General features: G+C 48.6%; 2 protein-coding genes across 2 annotated transcripts in view; one reads left to right on the top strand and one right to left on the bottom strand.

The window, feature by feature from the left end:
• Nucleotides 1–1,271: 1,271 nt before the first annotated feature.
• Nucleotides 1,272–20,989, bottom strand: part of LOC131291204 (uncharacterized) — a 37,169-nt gene continuing 17,451 nt past the window's right edge. The window contains exons 5-8 of the mRNA XM_058320396.1: nucleotides 13,389–13,715; nucleotides 1,824–1,906; nucleotides 1,615–1,736; nucleotides 1,272–1,544 (exon numbers count right to left, since the gene is read on the bottom strand). Of these exons, the coding sequence (XP_058176379.1) occupies nucleotides 1,272–1,544; nucleotides 1,615–1,736; nucleotides 1,824–1,906; nucleotides 13,389–13,715 (805 nt within the window). The remainder of the gene's footprint in view (nucleotides 1,545–1,614; nucleotides 1,737–1,823; nucleotides 1,907–13,388; nucleotides 13,716–20,989) is intronic.
• LOC131290543 (cytochrome P450 4d2-like) lies at nucleotides 8,936–10,468 on the top strand. Its single transcript, XM_058319698.1, has one exon. It carries the CDS (start codon nucleotides 8,936–8,938, stop codon nucleotides 10,466–10,468), a length of 1,533 nt encoding a protein of 510 aa, XP_058175681.1.

Raw genomic sequence — 20,989 nt, 5'->3', positions numbered from 1 at the left:
TTAAAAATTCGCTTGCAAGGCTAACTGATCGCAAGGAAAACCGACTAAACACAAAAGGATTGAACCACCAAAGCACTCGCCATCTCCGCTAATATGTCTCTCCTTCTTTCTCCCTCTCTCTCTTTCTCGCTCTTGGTCTCGTTCTGCTTTTCGCCTCTTATATAAGTAAGCTAATATCCTTTTTATCCGTTTTTTCGAACACTTAATTTAGCGTATGGTATGTGTACTGGCTTATGGTTGCACGTACATCCACAAACGTTTAACATTCGAATAGTCGACAGCTAGTAACGAACGAGCAGACGATGGAGACGCCGATGCTTTCTGAGAAAGAGTGCCTGATTTACCGCTAACCTCCACCTGCAGCGCGCGTCCCCACTTAAAACACATATTTGTTTGGTTACAAAGTAAACGATAAAAAGAAAGCTTCCTTTTAAAAGTAACATTATACAGATGCATGCTAAGTATAGCTTTTCTCTATAGTGATAAAAACCAAAAGAAATGTGTCAATAAATGGTAAAATATTATGCAATCATTTAAAGTTTAGAACCTCCTCTTTTTCCTAATGCCATAGAAAATAAGGAAGATACAGGAAGAAAACATTTAAGTATGTCTAGTATTTAAGTTCTAAAGACATATGCGAAGACAGTGCGAGGAACAGTGAGAAAAAGAGGGATAGAGTGAGAGAGTAGGAGGAAAAAGCCTTGACGATGTTGTGGTTTGACTTTCGAAACAAATAACAAACTCCTGCGATTCCTTCTTCGCTGTGCCGTTCGTCGTTGCACGTACGTGCCGAGCCGGAGATAAGGACACACGCACCCTAAGCTACCGTTCTTGCCCGCGCAAACCTATCCCTATGCTTCCCTTTTCGTCCCGATAAGCCCACCGTTCCTCTTCCGCCGTTCGGGCACCCTCTGCCTAACAATTAAATAGCAGCCGTTCGAATGTGAACACACGTGTGTGTAGCTGGGTTTTAGTGGGCTATGTTATCCCTTTCTCCCGTTGGTTGGGTCCATGTTTCTTGTGTTTGTGTGTGTGTGTGTGTGTGTGTTTGGGTTGTAGCGAAAGAAGCGGAAGCGGTTTCCTTTTTGCACCGATGAGCTCTCAAGCGCTCAATGCGCCGTACACTTTGGCTCGCATTCCAACCGTGATCCTTTTCATCTCATCATATCCTCTCCGCTTAGGCTGAAGTGTGTGTTTCTGTGTGTGTGGGGTGTGCCTGTGTCTCTGTTGCGGTGAGTGTGGCTTCGGGGGGGTTGGTGTTGGGGGTACGTTTACTGTATAACGCAACAGGTGCATTTCTTTTTCTTCTTCTCGTCGATGACCACGTGCGAGGCGGACTGCGGGCCCGGTATCACCTGGTTGCTGATGGGTGTCGTGCTGCTGGTATTGTTTGCCGCCGCACTGCCGTCGGTGCCGGGGGCTCCGGCGGCGGCGGTGGTGTTGGTGCCGTTCTTGGCCACCACCGTCGATTCCGTCGCGCCGCCACTCGCCGTTTTGTGGGGCGATTTCGTACCGTTCTGTTGGGCCGCCTGCAGTTGCGAGGACTGGAAAAAAACACAGGGGGTGAAGCGATTAGGCACCGGCATTTTGGTTCGGAGTCGAGCCTCTAGCTACCTCGAGTTTTGTCGCAGCGCCATCTACTACCGTAGCGCCCGGGTCATCGGTGCTGTGACTGTCCTTGGGAGTGCTACCGTTCACTAAACTTTGGTCACCGGTCGGTGTGATTGGTTTGCCACCTGCCATTGGCGAGAGAGAGGAAAAGAGAGAGATTTAGTTGACGTTAGTCCAATACCCGTCGACCTCTCGGACCGCTCGGGACGTACCTTTGATCAGATTGACTATTTCATCCGCTTCCCGGGAGAGGTCTCCACCGGGTCTGAAGGGATTATCCCAGCCGGATTCAGTGCTGCATAGTACGGAGAACATAAACAGAGAAGGCGAGAGAGCACAAAGTATACCGTTAGTGTTGGTTTTCAAGGATAGAGCGATGTTCTTGGGAGTTTGTGAAAGGGTGGAGTGTGAGAGGTCGCAGAAAGGTTTTCCGGAAAACTAAAAAATACTAAATTCATTGTAACTGTGTGTGCAAAGGTTCGGTTCCAGCGGTTTTTCGGAAAGTATAGCTATTTAGAAATTTAACAAAGAATGTTTGCTTTTTATTCCTATCTCTTGATGAACTTTTAATTCACACCCAATTTTAGAAGATTATAAAATTACAATTAAAATAAAAACCAAGTGGAAAATATGTAATACGTTTCAAGAGAGTATATCTAGCAAGGAACAGCGTTTAATTTGCTTTTCGTATTTTATCTGTTTAGTCATTTGATGGCATTGCATTTTACGTTAGGAATCGAATGCGTTCACTTTGAACTTAACAAATAAGATAGAATATTACTAATAAACATAGTTCTGCTCTGTTCACATGTTTATATAATTTTGGGTGAGAAATAAGATATTATATAGATCGTGTGATGAAATCGCATTTCTACTGTCAGATACTATAGAAAACGATTGAAAAAATCGCATGCGTCGAAGTGCATAACGCCACCTTAAGGCAACATTGTAGAAATATTGCATCAAGTATTATCGCTAATTTATGCTTCGCCACTAAATTGTGTCTATTACTAGGTATTTTCTGACTATATTTTTGTTTGGATATTACTTTACTTGGGCATATAAACGTATTTTCATAGCCGCTCAACATCACTTAACTTTTTTGAATACGTTTATAAATATATTTCGAAAGCCTTATATTTTTAATGTTTTAGATCGTTCTAAATTTTTATTCGGATTATATTGTTGTTTAATTTTCTTTTTGTAGAGCTACTCATTAAACAAATCTTAATGCAAACAATAGTTTTGATGTGAAAAACAACTTGATTAAATAGACAACAATTTTTAGATAAGGACGCAATTTGAAATTCAAGACGGCCACGCGGCAAAAATGGATGCGCCATAGATAAAGCCAGTTGCCTTAGAGACAAAACATGGGTTTTGCCGCCACGATCGAACCTGTTCAGCCGCGCTAGGATGGTGGTGTTCGGCACATGCTGGAATTGCTGGTGGTGGGCCGCATACTGCGCCTGATAGGAAGGGTTCGGGTAGCCGCCGGCACTCGCGATCGCACTCGCCTGGGCGGCGCATTCCTTCAGGTACTCCTCTCGCGGTACCTCCACCACGTAGTAGAGGGCGCCACCGTGCGACTGCGACGGGGTCGTCGCCGTCGAGTTTACCATTCTTCTCCCTCCGCCCGGATCGTGTCCTTTCTTCGGGGAAAACGGAACGATCCACCCACCTTCACACACACACACTCACGCACTCGCACTCGGAAAGGAACAAATACTGTCCACTGTCACACGCGTTCGTTTTTCACTTGTTGATTAGCGCTTTCAATGCAATGGCCACCCGGTTCGGGAAGTGTGATTCATTTTCACCGCTTTTCCACGCACCCGAAAACTGTGTTAATATATGATTGTGTTAATACACGTACAAACAGGGTACAGGGTACAAACACCCTATCAAACTGTGGTCAACTACTTTTTCGCACGAACGACCAGGCGCCTCCATCTGCCACCACCAACCAGGCGCCTCCATGCAGGTCGTTCCTGCGATCCAAAATCACACACACACGCACGCAGTCGAGCGTGTAGCGAAACGTAATGTTAAATCGGGCTCCGTCTCCTAATGGGGCGACCCCCAGTCAGCGAACGGAGTAGGAAGGAGGGTGGAAAGTGAACGCAGTAGACGCACAATTTTTCCGTCATATTTTTAGCACACGCACCCTCTTTTCTCGCCAGTAGGTCAGAAGGCAGGGGCAAACGCAAAAACGCAAACCACGACGGCAAAAAAAAGCAAACAAAAAAAGAAAAGGGAACGCACACGACGGACACGAGCATCGGAGTGCGTCGTTTATGGTTAACGAATGGTCGGTGTTTCCTTATGAATAAAATTTTCCCCACTATCACATTTCCTTGCTAAGTGTCAACTTAGAAACGAGTGACTTGCATACACCAGGCGGGTTAGAAAAACCGCATGGTTGCCTCGTTCGGGTGTGTGCGTGTGTAAACACACCGGTCTAGCATCGCTCAAGAGATGAAAATGAGTAACGGAATTTGACATTCCCAGAATGGCAAGGCAAAGTGGATTGGGGAAGAAGGGAGGGGAGTGAATAAAAGAACAGGAAAATGGCATTCGGAAATGGGGAAGAAGTGAGTCGTCTGAGTTTCGCACATTCATCTAGCACGGAAAGATCACTTGCATTTGACACCGGTGGGGTGCATGAGGCCAGTGGGGTGCAGGGGGGGAAAGGAGCGTAAGAGTAGGAATCAGACAGCGGTGACACAGCGATCCTAGGGAAGGAAATTAGAACGCTTTTCCTCGCTTCTGGAACGGCCTTCGACCATTGTGCCATTGTATGACATGTGTGTTAGGGTGTGAGTGTGTATGGGCTTTACACCCATCAGAGGTGGGACACGTCAGCCAGCACCATCGTCCGTCATCATGGTCATCATCAGGTCAGAAAATGATCCACACCTCCGGGGTTCGGTTCATTTCCCGCCGATATTCGTTTGCATTGAATTTGTTGATAGCTCCACTTCCGACCCGTTAACCCGAACAACGGGCGACGGGTGTGTTGGAGGTGCAGGAGGGGGTTGAAAAAGGTTGATTGCGGCTAGCTATTGTCGGTACATTTTTCCCCCATTCTTCTATTTTTTTAATTCTTTTAGCAGTGGTTGTTTGAGATTATTCGAATAACATCATCCACTGGGTGTGTGTGTGTTTGTGTGAGTGCTTTGCGATGGAATTTATTGAGCTGATTGAAGTTCAAAGGGATGACCACTTGGTGGGCGAAGGGGCGTGGTGAGGGGCGCGTTGAGGAATAAATATTTTTTCTACTCTTTCCGACAACTTATTGCACATTCGAAGCGTAAAAAATGTCGCGACTGCCGAGTCGCGTTGTTGCGAACGTATTTGCACCACCCTACCAACACCCACACACATACACCCGTACACACACACACCCGTGACCTTTGGGGACGGTTCGGTGTTGTTTTGTTTTTAGCTTTTTCTTTTCCTCCACCGTTTTTCTACAACACTGATTTGTGTCTTTTGAGCACACATTTTATCTGGGTTGGGTTCCTCGCGTGTGTGTGCGTGTGTGTGCGTGTGTGTGCGTGTGTGTTGTTACTTAGAAAGCCTCCTCACACACACACACACACACCAACACACCTTCTTGCTCCTTGCCAGACAGTGGTTCCTTGCGGCGCAAAACTGGCGCGCACTAATTTTCCCTGCTCGCAATCGCGCTGCACTTTTCCGGTTTTTTTTTTAACGTTCTCGGTATTTGCGTGTGTGTGTACTGTTGGTGTGTTTTGTTGCAAGCACTTTTCCCTTCCTTGTGGGCATTTCGAAACCAACCCTCCCCTCCACATTCCACATGTCTCCCACGCAAGTCCGGTATAACCTGTCACATTTGAGGGTGACATTTTCCGCTTGCGCTTTGTTTTGTTTCCCTTTTTGTTTTTCCTTCAACCTGTGTTTGTGTCACTGTTCCCCCCGCCTCGTATGTCCGTATGTGCGGTAGAAGAAGTGTATGCGGATGGGTGTGTTATTTATTTATTTTTTTGTTCGTCTTCACTTATTCACACTTTGACACAAGAGGACGAGAAACTCGTCCTTCCAGTTTCGTTAATTTACTTTACACGCTCGAATCAGCGAAAAGTTATGTTTAGGGTAGGGCGGTTGATAGTTTGCCAGTAACACTGGAGTGTCCTTTACGGCACACACACACACACACACTCAAACACACAAACGATAGTAACCCGAATCCGAAGACGAAGCTTGGAATACTCTTCCTTCGCGGGTCGGAAAATAAAACAGGGGAAAAATGCTTGCTTGGCAAACCGGGCCGAACACAGTGGTGACTGGCGCTACTAAGGGATCGTATGCAGGTGCTACCTACTGCTACACTATATAACCGTCATGCGTTCGCCGTACGGAGCGCGACTAATAGTGCGAAAAACTGGCGCGATTCGTTTGCCCTCTCGCGCAACACGGAGTAATTGTGTGCGCGTGTGTGTGTTTGTAGGAGAGAGAGTGAGGGAGAAGAAGAAACAGAAAGAGAGGCAGAGTTGGTAGTAGTCGACCTACTAGCACAGAACAGAAGACAAAAAAAACATCTATTCTTCTCCGCACACAACACCGATGCCCCGCTCGCACGTTGTTCGCTCATGCGCGCGGTTTTCCCCCAACGGGTTCAGCTTTCCCTTTCACACATTTTCCAAGCACCATATCTAGGCGTTATTTTCCGTTTGGTTAACTGCCGTCTCTCTCGCTCGCTTTCTCGCTGCCGGTCGGGAAAACTTCTCAACTCAACAGTATGTTAGCTTTTCTGCTGCCCGCTTCTGGGAAAAGCAGAACGTGGGGGTGGGGGCGGGGGGGGGGGGGGGGAATTCCCCATTGGCAACAGGAATCTAAACACTCACAAACACACGCGCATGCAGTGCGCGCGCACTCCCTACAACGAGAATGAGTGGGAAAACAAAATTCCACAAAAATCGCGTCGCATATTACCAATTCTCCCTTTCGGGAAAAAATGAAGGAAGGATACGAGGAGAGTGTGTGTGTGTGTGTGTGTGAATGAGATATGAAAAACAAAGTCGAAGTAAAGCGGGCAGAGTGAAGAACTGATTTCCTTAATTCCTTTCTCTTTCCCTCATAACAGCAGGGGCATGAATTTGAACCACCCTTTTTACTCTCTCAAACACTTTCCCTCGCTCGCTTTCTCGCTCTCAGGGCGCAGTAATAATCACAACACTAACCTTCAAGAAACTACCTAGAGGGTGTCGAGTGAAATGCTGAGTAAAGGAACAGCGTCCTGGTGAGAAAATTAAATCATCCCAATCACTAGCTGTCTCTCTCTCTCTCCCTTTTATATTCTCTATAATTTTCTTTTTCTCTTTCTCTCTCTTTTTTACTCTAATCTTTTCTTTCTCTCTTTCTTCCCTATTCTCACTCGTTTCACTCTTCAGTAGCTTTTCCAGCTCCAGCGACGTCCTGGCAGTAGGGGAAAGTGGAGCACCATGAACCGGTTTGGGGCAAACTACTACAATCTGCTGTTTACAATGTAGTACTCTTTGTTCTAAACATACAAGAAGTCAAAAGCGTTAATTGTGGGAAAATGGAGTGTCGTTCCTTGGAAAGAGAAGCATATATTGCCCCAACTTTCGCTAACCGATCGGTGTTTTTATGTGTGTATTATACGGAAAACTGTCCAAAAGAGAGAGAGAGGAACCTGGAGAAGGGCCAGACGCCGGGCCGGAGGACCAGAGTAAATGAATGTCGCTGTCCAAGGGGAGGGTTCGGAAAAAAAACTTAAAACAATACAAAGCCACATTGTGGCACACGTCAGTATGTGACCCCGATTTCTAATTTCTTTTGTGCATGTATGCTTTTCTTCTTCTTGGTGCTCCTAGAGACCGTTTTCATCGCGGCGTTTTCCACGTGTTTTCCACTTTCCCCACCCTTTTGGGGCATTAAAACGATCGCTTTTAAAGTTATTGCTCGAACTCAGCTCTTGGCAGCGAGGGGAAGGAGGTTAGGTTAGAGCGGTTGGAGCTCTTATGCAATCGAACGTTGGCATTTGATGCTTCACGTCACCACCACCACCACCACCACCATTCGCGTCCGTTAAACTAGCAACAATGCAACAGAACGAACCGTGTAATCGTCCACCGTTCTACATTTTTCCAAGCAAACATTGTTGATACTTTATTGGGCCATTCTGACGATTGGACGCACGAAGGGAAGCCTTGGGGGGAGGGTGGGGGAGAGACAAACGGACGGCGGAACGTGTCGAACGTGCAAACGATCAGATCATTTTCAAACGTTTATCTTTTATCGCCACACCCCGAACTCGGGAGTTACTTGCGCTCTGCACGGGATGTTCTGATGTGGGATGGTTTAAACCACTATTAAAACACACACACACCCATCGATCGTTAACATGATTCGGGGTTGATCATCATTTAAACATCAATTAAAGCCCGCTCCCAAGACTCGATGGCCTGCATTGAGGTTCAGGTCTCGCCGAACTCCTTAGATGAGACCTACCCCTGCATCTCGATAATGTTGTGGGCATTACTCATCATCACCAAAGTGAAGCTTAAGTAAACTAAACCCTGGACTTCTGCAGCACTGCGTGGAATGGATGACTTGAGACTCAAATAAGGTTAGCTTCGTAGTCAGCTGGAAATTCTCAACTCATTCCGAGATCAGCCTAGAATGACATGCACCTTTGTACTAGGTGTAGCACACACACATATAGACCGCAACGTCTGAGTCGTAATTCGTACACCCTTTGAACCCAGGCTGGCAGGATGACTGATGATGACTTTCGCTTTTGATTGTACGCGAGTGAAATATGCTGACGAAACTTGCCAGCTGAATGCATCTAGGTCCAGTTGGTGGTAGATACCAAAGGCCTATGAGAAGACGGCTAGCGCAGAAGAATACTAACTTCCGTGAAATCAAGTTAATTTAGGGTTAAACAGGACGAAACTTGACACTTTCCTCAGCGTGACGCAAATTAGAATAAGTATAGTACGGCTGCATGGTTGTCGACTCCCCAAACTACCTGTAGAGGCACGGACCTTCAAGAACGTCTAGTCATTTGGGCGTGTGGTTCCGAACCGAAATGAGTCCGCTGGCGCAGATTTAGATCGCGGTTTGTTATCTGGATAAGGGCATTATGTCCGCGCAGGTGTGGTGGTTACGGCGCGATAACGGTCAAGATTAAAACGTTATCATTCCGCAACGGGTCGCCTATATTTGGGTGGCCGCTGGCGACAGACCCGCCAGAAGTGAACCCTGGCTATCCACACCGCAGTGTTGAAAGTTCGTTCGGTTCCGGTGCACACGCGCGTAATTACGGTAGGCCATGCTTGTGGTTATCTTTCTGGTGACGGTGGTGCTGTGGGGCGTCCTACAGCACTATCGGCAGCGCCAGCGCCTGTTGCAGATAGCGGCCCGATTCGGCGGTCCGAAGCCGCACTGGCTGCTGGGCCATCTGCCCCAGTTTCCGGTCAACGACATACCGGGAATCTTCGAGACGATGGTAAGGCTGCACCAGCAGTACGGCCAGGACCTGTTCAACTGGGGCCTACTGAATGACCATATGGTCATCGTCAGCAGCCCGGAGAACGTGGAGAAGGTGGTGATGGCGAAGCAGACGCAGAAGTCGATGATCTATGAGTTCATCGAGCCCTGGCTGGGACGCGGTCTGCTGATCTCCAGCGGCGAGAAGTGGTTCCACCGGCGCAAGATCATCACGCCGACGTTCCACTTCAAGATCCTCGAGGGTTTCGCCAGCGTGTTCAACCGGGAGGTAGATGTGCTGGTGGACACGCTGCGACCGTACGCCACCAGCGGTAAGGAGTTCGATATCTACGAGCCGATCTCGCTGTACGCGCTCGACAGCATTTGCGAAACATCGATGGGAGTCTCTATCAACGCTCAACACAATCCCTCCAATCAGTACGTGCGTGACGTGAAGCGCATGAGCGAGCTGATCCTGTTGCGCATCTTCCACATCCTCGGTTCATTCCCGCGCACCTTTTGGACGCTGATGCCGAACGCTTGGGAGCAGAGGAAGCTTATTCAGCGGCTGCACGAGTTTACCGACTCCGTCATCCACAGCCGGCGGCAGCAGCTGTTGGCGAAGCAGCAGCAACAACCGCAGTCCCAGGGCGATGTTCCAGCGGACGACGATAGTATGAACGCGAAGCAGCGCCACACGTTCCTCGATCTCCTGTTGAACGTGACCGTCGATGGGCGCCCCCTGTCCGATGCGGACATCCGCGAGGAGGTCGACACCTTCATGTTCGAAGGTCACGACACCACCACGTCCGGTATCGCTTTTACGTTCTACCAGCTGGCCAAGCACCTCGACATCCAAGAGAAACTCTACCAGGAGATAGTGGACGTCCTAGGTGCGGACCACCGAACCACCGAACTAACCTACAGCACGCTCCAGAACTTCCCCTACCTGGATATGGTCGTCAAGGAATCGCTGAGACTTCTTCCACCCGTGTCCAACATTGGACGGCGGCTGGTCGAAGACCTGGAGATGAATGGAATCACGGTACCGGCCGGCACGGACATCAACATCCCCATCTATGTGATCCACCGCAACCCGGACGTCTATCCCGAGCCGGAGCGATTCGATCCGGAGCGATTCTCGGAGGAGAACACACAGCGCCGGGGACCGTACGACTACATTCCGTTCAGCATCGGCTCGCGGAACTGCATCGGCCAGCGGTATGCGCTGATGGAGATGAAAATCACCATCGTGCGAATGCTCGCACACTACCGCATTCTGCCGGGCAAGGCAATGCCACAGGTACGCCTGAAGACGGACCTGGTCCTACGTCCCGACAAGGGTATACCGATTAAGATCGTGCAAAGGCAGTAATCCCAAATAAACGCAGTCGTACTAGTTCCAAGTGAAGGCCTCGAATCTTTTTCGTAATCGAATCTGTTATTAACAATTACAATCCAACACAGCGTGTGAGAGTGTAGCTTACTCCCGACTTAGATGATAACCGTGTGGCAGCAGCAGGCCTGCACAAAGGTGAGTATGTGTGAATAAACATTACCGATAACGCAAGGTTATGATGCTGTACAGAGGCTTGATTGTCATCTGATTCATCGTTTTATAGCACTCAATGTTCATATCTTAGCTCTACATTGAATCGTATTTTCGTATGCCTCTCATAGAGTGGTATTGCCTATAGCATATCGGCAATCTATCTACCACCACGTGCCTGATGCACTTGAATAGAAATGAAAAAAGGGGAGTACTTTCCCAGGATGATGGAATGCGAAGAACATTCACGCCGGTTCATCGACAGCAGTCATTACATCTGGCCACAAGCGTGCAGGAAATAACGCTCGAAACGCGACGAAGTACTCGGCAGTCACATTCGCGAGAGCGAGAGATAAGCCCGGAAAGTTTTATAGCCACTCTTCACAGTTAATCTGTTTCGTATTTGCTCTGCTCTACAAAATTATTTCCAGAGAGGTCCCGAACAAGCTTGCCATTCTACATCGTCGGCATATTATTGGTCAGAAGCGCTTCTACAGTCGATGCAGTAGGTGTTTGGGTTTGGTGAGACACACACGCGAGACCAGAGCTACGTGATGGCTAGTGTACTGCTGCTGATCGTCCTGATTGGCTACGGCCTGCTCTTGGTCTATCGCAAGCGCCAGCAGCTGAAACGAATTGCTACACATATCGGCGGTCCAAAGCCACACTGGTTGGTTGGCAATGTGCTGGAGTACCCGGCGCACGACATACCAGGAATCTTCGAGACGATGGTGCTCTTCCACGAGCGCTACGGAAAGGACTTTTTCAACTGGGGCCTGCTGAACGATCACATGATTACCGTAAGCAGCCCGGAGAACGTGGAGAAGGTGGTGATGGCGAAGCAGACGCAGAAGTCCACCGTGTACGAGTTCATCGAGCTGTGGCTCGGCCAGGGACTGCTTATATCGAAGGGTGAGAAGTGGTTCCATCGGCGCAAGATCATCACACCGACGTTCCACTTCAAGATCCTCGAGGGCTTTGCCAGTGTGTTTAACCGGGAGGCTGGCATACTGATCGAGAAGCTGCGTCCGCATGCAGGAAGCGGCCAGGAGTTTGACATCTACGAGCCGATCTCGCTGTATGCTCTCGATAGCATCTGCATTACATCCATGGGTGTGGACATCAATGCGCAAAACGATCCTACCAATCAGTACGTGCGCGACGTGAAGCGCATGAGCGAGTTGATCCTGTTGCGTATATTCCACGTACTCGCCTCGTTTCCCCGCGTCTACTGGTACTTGATGCCGAATGCTTGGGAGCAGAGGAAGCTGATAAGAAGGCTCCATGCGTTCACCGATTCCGTCATACAGCGTCGTAGACAGCAGTTGATGAGTGCCAAAATGAACAGCGACAGTGACAACACTGCAGCCGATGACGATGAGGAGAGTAATCTCTACTCGAAACGGAGGGATACGTTTCTAGACCTGCTGCTGAACGTTACCGTCGATGGTGAATCTCTTAGTGATTTGGATATTCGCGAGGAGGTCGACACCTTCATGTTCGAGGGTCACGACACCACCACGTCCGGTATCGCCTTTACCTTCTATCAACTGGCCAAGCATCCCGACATTCAAGAGAAGCTCTACCAGGAAATAGTGGACATCCTAGGCGCGGACCACCGTACGGTCCCACTAACTTATAGCACACTCCAGAACTTCCCCTACCTGGATATGGTCGTGAAGGAATCGCTGAGACTGCTTCCACCTGTTTCGTTCATCGGTCGTCGGCTGGTCGACGATGTTGAGATCAATGGAATCACGGTTCCGGCCGGCACAGATATTACCATTCCTATCTATGTGATTCATCGCAACCCGGACGTCTATCCGGAGCCGGAGCGATTTGATCCGGAGCGATTCTCGGAGCAGAGCACCCAGCGCCGGGGACCGTACGACTACATTCCGTTCAGCATTGGCTCGCGGAACTGCATTGGCCAGCGGTATGCGTTGATGGAGATGAAGGTAACGATTGTGCGAATGATTTCCCACTACCAAATACTACCCGGAGACACGATGCATGAGGTACGGCTGAAGACGGACCTGGTGTTACGTCCCGACAAGGGCATCCCGATTAAACTCCTCGCGCGACAGCAGACTTAGATAGTAATGAATGATAGTCCGAAAAATACAAAATAAATTCCTAAGAAGTCGTTGAACTATGCCAATAGATGTTAAAAGGTTCTCGACCTTCTTATGCTACTTAAAGTCTGAAAAGACTGCATAAAATTGCCTCATTCTATGTTCAGTCATGTTTTGTTAGGCAGATGAATATCCATTGATGCTGAGATGAGGAGGCCAGACAAGCCGGAATAAAAACGCCCCGACGTGACCCAGGTCAACAAGAAGTTCATATTTCTTTACACTCTTGTTTGCCAAGCGTCACCACCTCAGCTGCCCCACCTTCTTCGACACACATCCACCTATTCACATTCCTTTGAGAACTTTGAGTAGACTTTGCACTTCAAATACCGGGGTGGGGTTTTCTCTGCAACCCCCGCGCATATCAACGGGTAACAGTATACTCCTTAAGGCATCTGTTTTTCTTTGAACGCTTGCGTCTACAACGTCCCAGCAGCGTCGCTTTTGCCAATGCAGTAGCGTACGTAAACAGTTCGGTGTAACCGTGTGTATCAGAGTTCACTATTTTTCTTTAGCCCTTATCTAGAGGCTACGCTTATTGCATGGGACAGGGTGGAAGGGATACCGGGGGGACATTTACGAGCTGACGGGAGACTACGCTTTACACTCACCTCATTTGCCGGTTGTAGCCTGCCGGGGGTACGGCGGTCGCTCCGTAGACGGCAGCCATCGCTGGATCCCGATGGTCCGGATGAAAGTCCTCGTACTGCTGGAGCTGCTGTTGATGGCCGGGCAGCGCGTCGTACTGCTGGTTGAGTGCTGCGGAGGTGATGTAGCTGTCTAGCGGGGAATTATTGTTATCATAGCCACCGCCTAGGCCCGTGCCGCCGAACTGGATCAAATTTTGCGCCCCGTACAGGTGCAGCGACTCCGGCGGACTGATCGACTGTGGTTTGCTGCTCTGGAAGAACGTTACACGCACTTTCGAGCGCTCTACTCTGCGGTTTACAATGTTCACAAAGTTCGGCGGCGGCGGCGAGCGGGAGGGATGGACAACGGCGGGCGAACGAAAAAGAAATAGAGAGAGAACGAGAGGGAAAAATAAAAGCACTACTAAGAGGGTTCCAAATATATGTGTGTGTGTGTACGCGCTTGTGGATGTGTTTATAGCTCCATTAAATGTGCATAGAAATGGCGGGCCGAGTTTTAATTTATTGACTAAACTACCATCGTTAAAGGAAGCCGCGAATTCAACGTCCGCTGGCGGATTCGATAAGGTCCATCTTTTCGCGTTACTATCCACTGAACACCACCTGCGTGCCGCTGTGTAGAACGTAACCGCACCACCCTAGTGCCCGAATGGCCCTCTGGTAATGCGGCGTGCATGTTGATATGGCGCCTAAATGGCGACTACATTGCCGTCGGTTACTATACCTACGTCCCCATGGACGCGTTCACCTTGTAGTACTACTTCTTTCGTTTTCCCTCTTATAGATCCACTTCAACATAATCCATAGCACACGGTAGCCGTGGACGAGGTACTCCAGCAACACATTGTGCCTATCTCTACATCTACGGATCACGGACCAGACAGGGAGGCGGGGATCCGGTGTACCTTGAAATGTCAACATTACAACAGGGTACCCCAAGCTTTAGCCGCAACGATAAGCATCAAATCAAACTGTCGCTAATCCACTGAACTACTATAGTACTATAGTCACTATACGACTAAGTTCAAATCGGCTGAATTTTACATTCCATGGCTCAAGCTTATTGACGTTAATTGTTGTAAAGAACTATGGCCAACTAGCTGGTAACACACAAAAACATATACGAAACGCACCCGAAAGCCACCAACCGTAACGATGCGCGAAATCGTCTAGCAAGCTCCACCCGAACGTTAGTGCAGCACCATACTATTTCAGTACAACTTCGTTACTGCCCAACATCGACGCCGCAGCCTGTTTGGAGGGTTTCGTGTTGCTGTGTATGGTAATACAAAGTCGCGGTCCGCGAGAGAGAGCGCAACAACGCCGATGACCGGGAGATGATGCAATCAGCCGTATAACCGTCCCGTTGCCTGCCCGGGACCGGTACCGGATTGCGAATACCCGACAGTTCCCCCTCGCTTGGGGTTCCAGCTCTAGCGCTCAAGCAAAAACAAATTTCAACCCAGTTAATCCCTCCCGATTCCTCCCGATGCCGACTGCAAGGACTCACTGGTATATGATTTGCTTCTTGCAAAATAATTTCCCAAGAGCTGCTTCCTCAGCCTCCCCTCTTTGAGAGGTCAGGGAGTTAATATTCGTTGGGGCTAAACCTGGCACTCGGTACTAAAAATCGATGCCGTCCACTTCAAACACGGACCGCGCGAGTGAAGTGAAGGTTTGAATTTGGTAGCGCATCAGCGGAAGCAACCAGAGCTAGCCAGGGAATGATAGGGAACGGTCGGGGACTCGAGTCTGGTACACATTGGAGAGGCCAATGAGATCAACTACATGGAATTCGATGGCGTCACTGTTGCGTTCGCCAACCCTTTACATTGACACATGGGAACATTTCCGAAGTCCCCAGCGGCTGGAAGAGATTATGATGACCAAAACGGGCGTTAAGTCAATTTAACCTACATCACGCCACACGCATATGTTTGTACTACCGTTACTGTTACAACTCTACATATACGCGCGGGGAGGGGGGGTGTAAATAACTTTTAACTGCTGTTAAGTACACAGGCAAACATTGTCCCGTTCTCAGGGAACGCCATCGAAGGATGGTGCTTTAAAGAAAACAGAAAGGAAACAAGATGAATAAACAAAAGACAGAGGAAGGACACGTACGAAACACGAATTGGAAGAAGCAGGGAACATCCGAGCTCACTCGCAATCAATCGCTAGCTAGTGTTAAGGTCAGGGTAAATTACGTCATCGTCCAATATAATGATTCGCCATCCAAAACCCCATACTCTGTGGTTCGAAACCGCACCAGAGCTGGGTTTCCTTTCCATCCTCCTTTCCTATATAGAGCTCCATTCTATCGATCCCTTTCCTCACACTCTATGCACTCGCGCTCTCTCTGTCTGGCCTGCTCTCGTTTTCAGTATATAGTATATGCTGCTCTCTGTCTAGCGTCTTCCTTTTTATCCCATCACGAAGGACCTGTTCGCCGGAGTGAAAGTTCACCATCGATTCACTGTTTTGCAACGGGCTGCCCCCCTAAGCGTTGGCCCGCTTGACCCACTAACACAATCTGGGCGTGAGCTCGAGCGGGTTGTGGTGGAGGCATGGTTGGCGTCATATTTACTAAGTGGGCTACACAAAATTGTCACTGGACACGCACACTAGATTGTTTGTCGCCGCAATGGCGGAGGGCGCCATTGACTTGTTTGTTTGCTAGCTCCACATGGTGGATGTTACAATTTTAAAACCATAACTATCGGGTGTGCAAAGGTTGTTGCGTTCGGTGTGCCATGGTTAGCCCCGCAGTTATTCGTCACTTCTTTCCCTTTCGGTGGAAAGGTGCAAACCAACGCGGGGGTTAATGACGTTCGCCAGTGTCGAAGGTTAATTAAACTTCAACAGTCATTCATGCCGTTCGTTGACAGCAATGACCAGTAGTACACCCACCTGTGCGAATCACTTGTGTTCAAATGCACTCTCGATGGGCTGGCGGATTGTTACGACGATAGTAAAATTAAATACAAAGAGAAGCTCATGAAATCTGTTCGTGCGCTGCCATAATAACCGTGGATGCATGCATCCAGGTTGTGTTAGACTTTTGCGGTTTGCAAAAACAGTGGTACGATGATGTCATCCGCACCGAACCGCCGTCAACGGGGTACGCAAGCTGAACACCAGCGAGTTTAGTAACCACCACCACCGCCACCACCACCATCTACATGTCACTGCGTTTCTCAACACGGGTGAGGCAATTTTGTCAATTTATTTGTTTGCGTTTTTTTTTTGCTACAACAACAAAAAAACATTCCTGCATATCGTGGTGCCTAAACTGACACAGTATTCGGCCCCGCTCGAGCACAGCCAACACACAGTGTCCTTTCTCGACAACCGGCTGCTGTCCGTGTATCGATTCGGTCATCATCTGTTGAGTGCAGGTTTTGTTTCGGTCATCCTCGTGGGTGCAGGGTCATATAGCGGTGCAAAAACCGAGCTTCAAAACGACACGATTCACTCGCCTTAACTGCTCGAAAGTGAATGCGGCCGAATTAAACCTTCAAGTGTGCCGTCTGTATGCGCAATTTATCGATTGCAAGAATGTTGTACTGATAAGGATTTATGAGGTTTTATAATTGGTGGCACGCCTAGTAGGTGATGTTGTTTTGTACAGCAACAACTTTTACAGTTCTTACAATTTGTTTACCACGAGCTAGCAAGGTATTAAAAGAAACAGTAAATACAACCGACTTTCAAACTGCCGTTTCAAAAACATTATCGTAACATCAAATGTCAATCGTTCTGAAGCCAAAATATAATTTAACGGGGTTATAAACAAGAAAAGTGGATAGGACTTTGATGTTCTACAATAACACAATACTTATCAGAGGATAGGTAACAGAGGCTTTAACAAAAAACAGCTAAAAACAGGTATTCAACTGGGCGGTTGATCGCCGAAACTGTTATTTTTTATCGTTTCCGACGATGATCTCATCGAACGCGCTGAACACTCCAATAAACACGCACACCCGACCCGCTTACTCGACCACCGCACCCCATTTAACCTTCCCTTGATTACATTCTTCCGGACAGAGAGGGGAGATACATTCCCCCCCTTGCCGCACGAAGCTGACGTCAAAAGAGGCACCTTAAAAATTATCAACAGTCCTAGCTAAACCCAACCCTCCACAAACCTCGGCGCAACACCTACCCTTTCCCGTGCGACTTTTGTTCTATCAGACCATTACGCAATGTCAACAATCGGCGTATACATCCGATCGGCGTGATGTACTACAGCAGACGTCAAATAATCATGGCTGCTTCCGGATCGGGTTGTCGCTCGGCTGCCCGTGGCCCCGTGGCCAAATCTGGCCAGTGCGAGACATTAAAACGCAAATCCCCCCGCCGTATCCTCCCTTATTCCATGCACAATTCTGTCGGTGGCCTCGAGTTTCATAGCTCGTTCGGGCTATAAAGATGCGCCTCGAGTGACAACAAGCTCTAACAAGCGGTGAAGGCACCGTATAGAACACACCGGAATGTCGCCCGATAACGGGACGAATCAATACAAAATAAACAGGCGAATTAAAATCGTTTACAATCCAGCGTCACGAAGCAAGCGACATCCGTCAAAAACATGGAGCGGCAGCGGGGGTTTGTTTCTTGTACGGTGCCGGACGGAGCTCGTTGGTTCGATTACCATTTGAATCGAGTAGCGGTGGCACTTCCCAAGCGGATCACGGACACGATTCGGACTATCGGGCATGCGGATCTGCGCCGCAAAACTGTAGTATAGCCGGCTCGGCTCGTTTGTCAATTCGGTTGGCTTGTTTACGGATGAGGCTTGCGTTGCTTATCATTGGCGAGTCGTGGTCGTGGTAGCTGACGCTGGAAACAACCGATTCTCGATTCGGACCGTCCCTGATGCCGCCGAACATATTTTCAACGGTAAAACAACAACAACCAAGAGACGCGAAATAATCTCGTGCCTCTCCGTTGCCTAGCCGGGGAATTGGAACTTCTTAGAGCAAACCCGTCTAGAGAGCCGAAACGCTTCGGTCTTCGACCCGATCTTGAACTACAAATTTCACTCACCCACTGGATCGGATCGGTTCGGTTTCGGCGCTTTGGTTATGGTAACCAGTATTGGGCCGGCCGTGGGGTGAGGGGGGGGGGGGGGGACTTTTTATAAGCGTAAACGTCACTTTTCGACTTTTTGGAAAAAAGGCACACAAAATTCCCCAACGAAAAAATACGCTTCGATGCGCCGGCACACCGTGGCACACACCGGAGAGGCTTTGGTTTATGCGCTCCGGCGGAGAAGAGTCCGGTGGTTGGGAAGGACCGTAAAAGTTGATGTCATAAAATGTTTTCCTTCTTTTTTTTTTCGCCACCCATCACACGACCATCTGTTTTTTGTTGCTGATTTGTGTTTCGGCTAAACCGAATCGCGCGCGAATGGACGAATAATAACTTCATTAGCATATTGAATTTTATCCTAAAAGCCATCCTCCCCTCCCCGCCCCATTCCACTTGCGGACAACAAGCGGAGCGCCACTCTCTGGGGTGTGTTTTATTTTGGTTTCGTCGTGGCCCAACCGGCAAACCTTTCACGAGTCGACGGTCATTATCGCGCATGCATCTGGCAATGCTTGATCCAACGCGATTCGGCGGTGTGAAGATTACGCACCAGCGACGCCAAACAAAAAATGACGCCTGCTATACACCAATCCCGGCCGGGTCAATTGTTAACCTAATCTGGGATTTAAAACAGCCATTATTATGCGGCAATTAAAATGCTCGGTTAGTTTGCGGGCGCTATCTGTCTTGCGTCGCTCCAAAGAAACAGGCCAACGTTTGCAAGACAAATGTTTTCTGCCTAAGAACAGCATCCCCCCCCGAACCGGTGTATTGCACAAGATTTAGCATTTACTGCGAGGATCAACTCAGATGAGATAACAAGCAAAAGGATAAAGAAAATAGAACCCGTTAGAAGGGGGATCCACAGAAAAAAAAGGAATGAGTATGAGGAAACCAGCAAGATATCCAGAATATATTGCGCAGTGGACAAACAAAATGCGCCATTTCCATATGCTTGTGCATATGGATGTATAAACACACAAGCAGCTTGGGAATTCATTAGACGCACGTGCCTTTTTCTCATTTTACGGCCATTCGGAGGGCAAACGGGGAGAGGGAGAGAAGCTGGTATGGCCCGCTGGGACGAAGGCAGGAGGGAGGGAGGGCGGAGGTGCTAAGATGAACAGAGTTTGTGCATTCTGTTAACATCATCGTGTGCGCGCTCGCTTCGATCGCGGGATCGCCTGGGTCTCTAAGCGTTTGGAAGCAGGTTTAAAAATAGTTTAATCTCATTCCTTCGGCTTTTCCCCATTACTACCTTTACCCTTACGCTCGCCCCTCACCTTCCCCTTTCACCTTCACCCGGCCATTTTCGACAGTCGAGTAGCCGCGATTCCCTGCCCGTATGAGACTCTCATCTCCAGGCTTGGACGCGGTGGTCTAGGTTGATCGCGATTACTGCCTTTGCTCCCGATCGACAGCCCTTTCCTTTCCCGTGGCCTGGAGGGGGTGGGGGGGGGGAGGGGGCCGGGGAAGCGAGAAAGTGATGGAGGATTTTTTTTCTACGATATCATTTTCCATCCAGGGCTGCCTCTAGCGCGCATCCCGGCATTCAATGGTTAAGTGCAGACACTGCTAGAACATAGGGCGCCACCTCAAGCCGATTCTGTTTTCCCGAGTGCGTCCGTGCTTGCCGCGTTTATTTTCCTTTGCATTTGTTTCGACAGATCTATTTTCTTTTCGCGGGGCGGGGCGGAGCGGGGATGGGGCGAAGTGTTGGCTGGCAGTAAAAATGTATTGCCTCATCATCGCATCAGGGCGCTCTTTTGAAGCTGCCTTCAAATTAGTTGCCGCAATATAACACCAGATGCCGCCCAGATAGCGGCGACGCACGCCAGATGGGTGGCTCATCGTGCGTCCCAGTAGATTATCGCAACTGGACAATTATGGTTAATTGGGACGGAATTAACCAAACCCCGTTGGGTTATGTGCGTTGATATATCGTTGAGTTCTAAATGCTTTTTTATCCTCGCCGATAAGATTGCAACCACTCTCATGGAAGGGTTACTCTCCAGAAATTCCTGTCTCTGTGAAAAAAAACCTTAAATCATTTCAAGTTTATTTTTAAATAAACCCATATCAACACTATCGATTAGATTGTGATTTTAAGCTGGGGAGTGCTGGCTGAGCAGGATAGCTACCGATTGAGCGGAAGGTCTAAACCAGGGGTCGGCAACGTCAGCTCGCCAAGGAGGTGTTCAATACCAGGTGACTCCTAGTATACTTTTTATTCCTAGTCTTGTTTCATTTGCATCTAAAATTCAATGTTTGATCTCATTACGAAATAAAACCTTGCAACCTTGCTGCGTTATTTCAAGTACTAAGAGTATGCCAGGAAACCAAGATATTGTAATATAATTTGAGTCGAGGATTAATTTGAAGTCCAATTAAAGAAATTAACTAAAAGTACAACAAACCAAACCAAGTTGAAAAAGTCCAAAATTCAGCGAAAATGTTTAAAA

The sequence above is a fragment of the Anopheles ziemanni genome, chromosome X (assembly GCF_943734765.1).
Source record: "Anopheles ziemanni chromosome X, idAnoZiCoDA_A2_x.2, whole genome shotgun sequence".
NCBI classification, from domain to species: domain Eukaryota; kingdom Metazoa; phylum Arthropoda; class Insecta; order Diptera; family Culicidae; genus Anopheles; species Anopheles ziemanni.
The sequence above is the reverse complement of the archived record's forward strand: the minus strand, read 5'-3'. Positions and strand labels throughout refer to the sequence as shown.